This window comes from Neomonachus schauinslandi, chromosome 8 (assembly GCF_002201575.2).
Source record: "Neomonachus schauinslandi chromosome 8, ASM220157v2, whole genome shotgun sequence".
Lineage (NCBI taxonomy): Eukaryota > Metazoa > Chordata > Mammalia > Carnivora > Phocidae > Neomonachus > Neomonachus schauinslandi.
Genome location: NC_058410.1, coordinates 144,969,722 through 144,975,630, shown reverse-complemented (window position 1 = coordinate 144,975,630; position 5,909 = coordinate 144,969,722). Strand labels below are relative to the sequence as shown.

Genomic DNA, 5,909 nt, shown 5'->3' with positions numbered 1-5,909 from the left:
CTGTTTCTCTAAAGACGATTTTAAAGAACTCATTCCATTTGGTTCATCAGAGGACGCCGAATTGCACATAATTGAATAAATCATGTAAATAAAACATTGAGGAAAGATTCATCCATAATTTCCTGGCAAATCTAGACTTGTAAATCCTCTAGGTGTTTTGTCGTAAGAGGTGTTTGGGATCTGTAGCAGGTTGGAACGTGGCTGGAGTGGAGTCGGACATGGGAGGACTGGTTGGGAACACTGGATGACGCATACAGATCCTGGGAGCAGGAGTGGCGTGTGGAGAATCGGAAGAGGCTGTCTGCCCATCCTTCTTCCCTTCCCTTTCTTTGCCACCGCTTGATGAAATGAAAAGGGAGAATTCAGTTACCGATCCCGAGAACGTCCATGGAGCCCTTGCAGTGGGTCGGCACCGTGCTGGGCATTAGGGGTCAAGACAGGGTTCACGGTGGCACAGCCCAGCAACTGGGGGGGAGCAGCACAGCAAATAGAGAGGCCGCCCCACCTGTGGCGGCGGGGCTGTGAGGAGTCGGCCTGTGGTGTTCCATGGTTTCTCAGTAGCATTAAGGTGCAGCGCCATAATCATAGGACAGTTTGTGCCTGTAAATCTAACCCCATGGGAAGCCACACTTAATAATAACGAAATCCAATGCAAGTTCGTAGTTAGGAGTTCTCAGACTTACAGGCTTCCTGGACTGAAGACTCAAAAACCCTGACACCCAGATGCTGCAGTAAGGAGTGAAAACAGTGCAGTCGTTGGCCTTGGACTTTGGCAAAGAGCAAGCTCCACAATCTTGGTTAACTCTCCGTGTTCTCAACCCTGTAACCTAATTTTATGTGAACATTGCACGAACGTCTGTCTCTCCCACTGGAAATACCAGGAAGGCAAGGACCAGGTCTGCTTCCTCTTACTGCTGTGGCCGAGGTGCCCCACACTGTGCCAGGCTTCTGGTGGACACACAGCATTTGCATGAATGGAATAAATACATTTTCCCACAATAAAGCATAACTGAAAAACTTTAAATTCTCTCAGACATTAATAATTTATTAACACAGAGCTGAAGTCCTATATAAAACTCAAGTTCTACCATGAGAGTAGACAACCAGTATGGCCTCCCAACTTATGTGCCACAATCCTGCAACATGCTCTTACCATTTCCTTCCTGAATCGTACTCAGTATTTCTTTAAAATATAGATCTAATGCTGGGACAATGAAATAAGAGCTTGATGCCCCTCACTTTTCCGTATAATAAAGTCTAAACATCTTAGCCTAGAGTTCAAGGCTGTTTTCTAGTACAGTGCATCTTTCCCTACCTGACCTCTTTCCACACACTTCTACCTGCACCCTGTAGCCTGCAGTTCAGCCGCCAGGACCCCTGCGCAGTGTGACTGTAAATAACTGAGGTCCTGTTGTTTGCTTGGCCTGTCATGTTGAGTCCCCTCCCAGCGCCCTGTCCTTGCCTGAAAAATTCCTCTTTGTTCTTGTAGGCCTAACTCAAACGCACTTGCCCATAAGCCACGTTCTTTCTCTGCTCCATACCCAGTCAGAATTATTTTTTCTACTCTTTGCTTTCTTGATACCTGGTTGACTCTTTGCTTTCTTGATACCTGGTTGAATCCTCTATGATAGCAATCATCATTTGATTTTATCGCTAGTTTTGTGTGTCCTGTTCTTTACCTGATGCTACTGTATATTGATTGTCTGCCAGGCTTCTTTTTTTTTTTTAAGATTTTATTTATTTATTTGAGAGAGAATGAGAGACAGAGAGCATGAGAGGGAGGAGGGTCAGAGGGAGAGAAGCAGACTCCCCGCTGAGCAGGGAGCCCGATGCGGGACTCGATCCCGGGACTCCAGGATCATGACCTGAGCCGAAGGCAGTCGCTTAACCAACTGAGCCACCCAGGCGCCCTGTCTGCCAGGCTTTTCAATCACTACTATTTCTTTGTTTTCTTGCAATAAGTATTTCAAATGATACAAAATGAGAAAAAGTACAGAGAGTATTCTGTGAAGGTAAATTTCCCTTTCTCTTTTTTGCACTTACCTAGTTCCCTCCCCAGTAGCCACCCCTGTGCGTCAGTTTTTCGTTGCCATAATAACGTGGTATAACAAATGGCCATAAAGCTTTGGTGGCCGGCAGCAATCAGCATTTCTTTAGCACATGAATCTGTGGGGTTCAGCTGACCTGGGCAAGGCTGACTTGCGTATCTGCAGTGACCTGTGGGTATGCCAAGCAGTTCTGCAGACCTCATCCAGGCTCACTCACGTGTCTGGGGGTGAGCTGAGCCTGGACGATCCATCTGCCTTGCTGGGGGTGACGGGTTCTGTCCCACATGCCTCTTTCATCAGGAAGCAAATCCTCCTCCTTGCAGTTGTGGAGGGCAAGGGCAAGCCAGCCACTGAGTCGCACAAGTACTTCCTAAGCCTTTGCTCATGTGACAGTTGCTGGTGTGACGCTGGCCAAATCTGGTCACGTGCTTAAGCACAGCCTCACAGTGGGGTGGTGGTGGTGGGGGGTACTACAAGTACATGGCTACAGGAAAGAGGGAAGAATCGGGGCAACTAGTGTATTCTGCCATATGCTTTTCTCCAGAGGCTTCACATATAACATAGATGATAGCATGATATTCCTTGTTCCTGTCCTTCACTTTTTCCCCCACTACTTTTTGATTTCCATTAATACATGATGTTTCATCATCAGGTGTGTCCTCTTAAAGAAGAATACATCAGGAAATCTTTTTTTTTTTAAGATTTTATTTATTTATTTGACACAAGCAGGGGGAGCAGGAGAAGGAGAAGCAGGCTCCTCGCTGAACAGGGAGCCCGATGCAGGACTCAATCCCAGGACCCCGGGATCATAACCTGAGCCGAAGGCAGACGCTTAACAACTGAGCCACCCAGGCTCATTTTCATTTCAAATCATGTGGCCTCTGTCAAGTGGGACCAGGAAACCTACCATCGAGAGAACAGCTTTTCTAGCCAGGAGGCCTCCCGACAACTTTTTAGGCGCTTTTGTTACCAAGAGACTCCTGGGTCCCGCGAGGCGCTGAGCTAGCTCCGGGAGCTCTGCCGTCAGTGGCTGCGGCCCGAGACGCACAGCAAGGAGCAGATCGTGGAGCTGCTGGTGCTGGAGCAGTTCCTGACCATCCTGCCCGAGGAGCTGCAGGCCCGGGTGCGGGAGCAGCATCCAGAGAGCAGAGAGCAGGCGGTGGCTGTGGCTGAAGATCTGGAGAGGGAGCTTAATGAGCCTGAGAACCAGGTGAGAGGAGGAAGATGGGCTCCCAGACACTGAGTTCTACACGATGGGTGAAGTGTGCTGACTCAGTGGGCTGGCTGCAGCTGGTTCTCAGCTGCTATGTAATAAACTGCCCCCAAGCCTAATGGCTTAAAAAACCCAAACATTATCTCATGGTTTCTGTAAGTCAGGATTTAGGAAGCAAGTTAGGAGGATCTCTCATGAGGTTGCAGTGAAGTTTTTTTTTTTTTTTTTTTAACTCGGAGTCTCTTTTTACCAGTCCTGTAAGGGTGGGGTGATCTAATCCACTCTCCTGACGTGGAGAGGGAAACTGAGGCACAGAGCAATAGGGCCATTCAGTGAGTCAGAACCCATTACCCAGAACCGAGGCACGGTGAGGTGAGGTATAGTGCTGGGGTTGCAGAGCTCCTTCAGGATTTCCTGTTTCAGCCCCAGGCAGTGGGGACCCCACTCCCAGAGAGCATCTGAAGGCTTGGCTGGGCTGGTGGATCCACCTCCAGGATGGCTCCCCTCCATGCTTGCTGGGAGGGGGCCCCAGTTCCTCACCAGCTGTGGGCAGGAGGCTTCGTTCTCTGCCATGTGGATTTCTGCCTAGGGCTCATTGAGTGTCCTCCTGGCTTCCCCGAGAGAGACGGAGAGAGAGGGAGAATGAGGAGGGAGCCACAGTGCTTTGTAGGACTTGGTCTCTCCGGTTGTGTACCATCAATTCTGCCACACATTCTCTTCTTTAGAAATGAGTCGCTAAGTACAGTTCCCTCTCCAGGAGGGGGAATTAGGCTCCACCTTTTTTTTTTTTTTTTTTAAAGATTTTATTTATTTATTTGAGACAGAGAGAATGAGAGAGACAGAGAGCACATGAGAGGGGGAAGGGTCAGAGGGAGAAGCAGGCTCCCTGCCGAGCAGGGAGCCCGATGCGGGGCGGGACTCGATCCCAGGACTCCAGGATCATGACCTGAGCCGAAGGCAGTCGCTCAACCAACTGAGCCACCCAGGCGCCCTAGGCTCCACCTTTTAAAGGAAGGAGTGTCCACGAACTTAGGACAATACGTTAAAGCAGCACCAGCACACCAGGCCACCTTGTTCTCCCCCATCTGCTTGTGGGTGTGGGATCACACTCTGGGCCTCTCCCTATGCCATTTCTCTACAGAATGTGTCCTATGGTTCCATGTGATGTCTTTCATTATTACCCTGGGCTCCTGGAATCCCTCTCATGAACCCAAATATCCCTCCCCAGGCCCCAGATCACGAGCATGGCCGTTCTGAGGCGCTCTCAGAGGATGTGCTGCATTTGAAGGCCAAGCAGGACTCGATAGCCATCCAACTTCAGTCCGTGGCAGCTCAAAGGTGAATCTTTGGGTCCCCCCAGATTTGTAGAACAGGGTAAGGACTTGGATGGGTCCGCTCGGGATCTCTGGTGGCTCTGCAGAGGGTAACAGTTAAGGCTGTGGACTCCGGGGTCAGATGGCCTGGGTTGGAACTTAAACACTGCCTCTTAGTAGCTCTGTGACACCGGGCAGGTCAGGTAGCCTCCCTGCACCTTCAGCTTACGTCCGTGGGGTGGAGAGAGTCACAGTCCCTCGGTCAGGGAGCTGTGTGGACGTTTAATAAGTTAGCACAGGTGAAACGGGTGGAACAGCGCCTGCTCGCACACCTGCTTTCGGGGGCCTCGCCCTCTCCGGGTGACCCTCCAGCCGTGTCAGCAGTGCTGCCGGTCCTGCTCTGGTCTCAGTGTCCTCGTTCAGCCCTCTGTCCTTCTCACCTCCGGTGTCGCATTCTGGGAACGTGTGTGTGTTTCGGGGCTTGGAAGAGATGACAGTGTTTGGTGTGTGTATTCTCCCAGGTGGTGAAAGCCAGGAGTTGGCACTGAGGCAAGGAGTCTTGAAGGACATGGAACATTCTGGAAATAGCAGACTCCGGGGAGATGCTCCTCTAGATTGCACGTACGGAGAACCTTGTGCACAGGGGAGCAGAGTGGAAAAGCAGAGGGCGCAGGCCCCTGGCGAGACTCGGCGCAGGCGCAGGGAGCGTGGGAAAGGCCTACCCAGAGCCCATCCTCACTCAGCACCGCGAACCCACACGGGGGAGGAGCCCTGCGAGTGCGCAGGACGCGGGAAGGCCTTCAGCCGCGGGCCGCACGGGGGGGGGGAGAGCCCTGCGGGTGAGAGGAGCGCGGCCAGGCCTTCCGCGCTAGCAGCGGCCTCGTCAGACACGGGGGAGGCCGCCCGGGGCCGAGGCCGACCGAGTGCGACGCGTGGGAGCGCCTTCCGCCTGAGCTCAGGCCTCGGGCCGCGGCACCGGACCCACGCGGGGGAGGCGCTGTCGGTGTCACGCGTGCGGCAAGGCCTTCGGCCAGAACGCGGGCCCGTTGCGGGCCTGTTGCGGGCCTGCGCTTCCACGCGGGGAACGAGCCCCGTCCGCGCGGCCAGTGCGCAAGCGCAGTAGGCGGCGAACGCCCCTCCGGAAGCGCCAGAGGGCGCGGCCGGCCGCGTGCGAGCAGGCACAGGAGGCCAGAGCGTGGAGGACAAGAGCAGAGGGAGGCGAGGTCTCCCAGTGAGGTGGGGGTGGGCTGGGGGGGGAGACAGGCCTGAAAGGGCGGAGGCCAGGAATCTGCATTTTCTCCTCTCGCTCGCGGCAAGGCCCGCGGTCCCCGCTGC

General features: G+C 53.2%; 1 protein-coding gene across 1 annotated transcript; it reads left to right on the top strand.

The window, feature by feature from the left end:
- Positions 1-2,160: 2,160 nt before the first annotated feature.
- On the top strand, positions 2,161-5,697 carry LOC110586961 (zinc finger and SCAN domain-containing protein 31-like). Its single transcript, XM_044917243.1, is given in 5 exon segments — positions 2,161-2,223; positions 2,938-3,258; positions 4,490-4,587; positions 4,589-4,635; positions 5,096-5,697. Coding segments are annotated over 5 exon segments (1,131 nt in total).
- Positions 5,698-5,909: the final 212 nt, after the last annotated feature.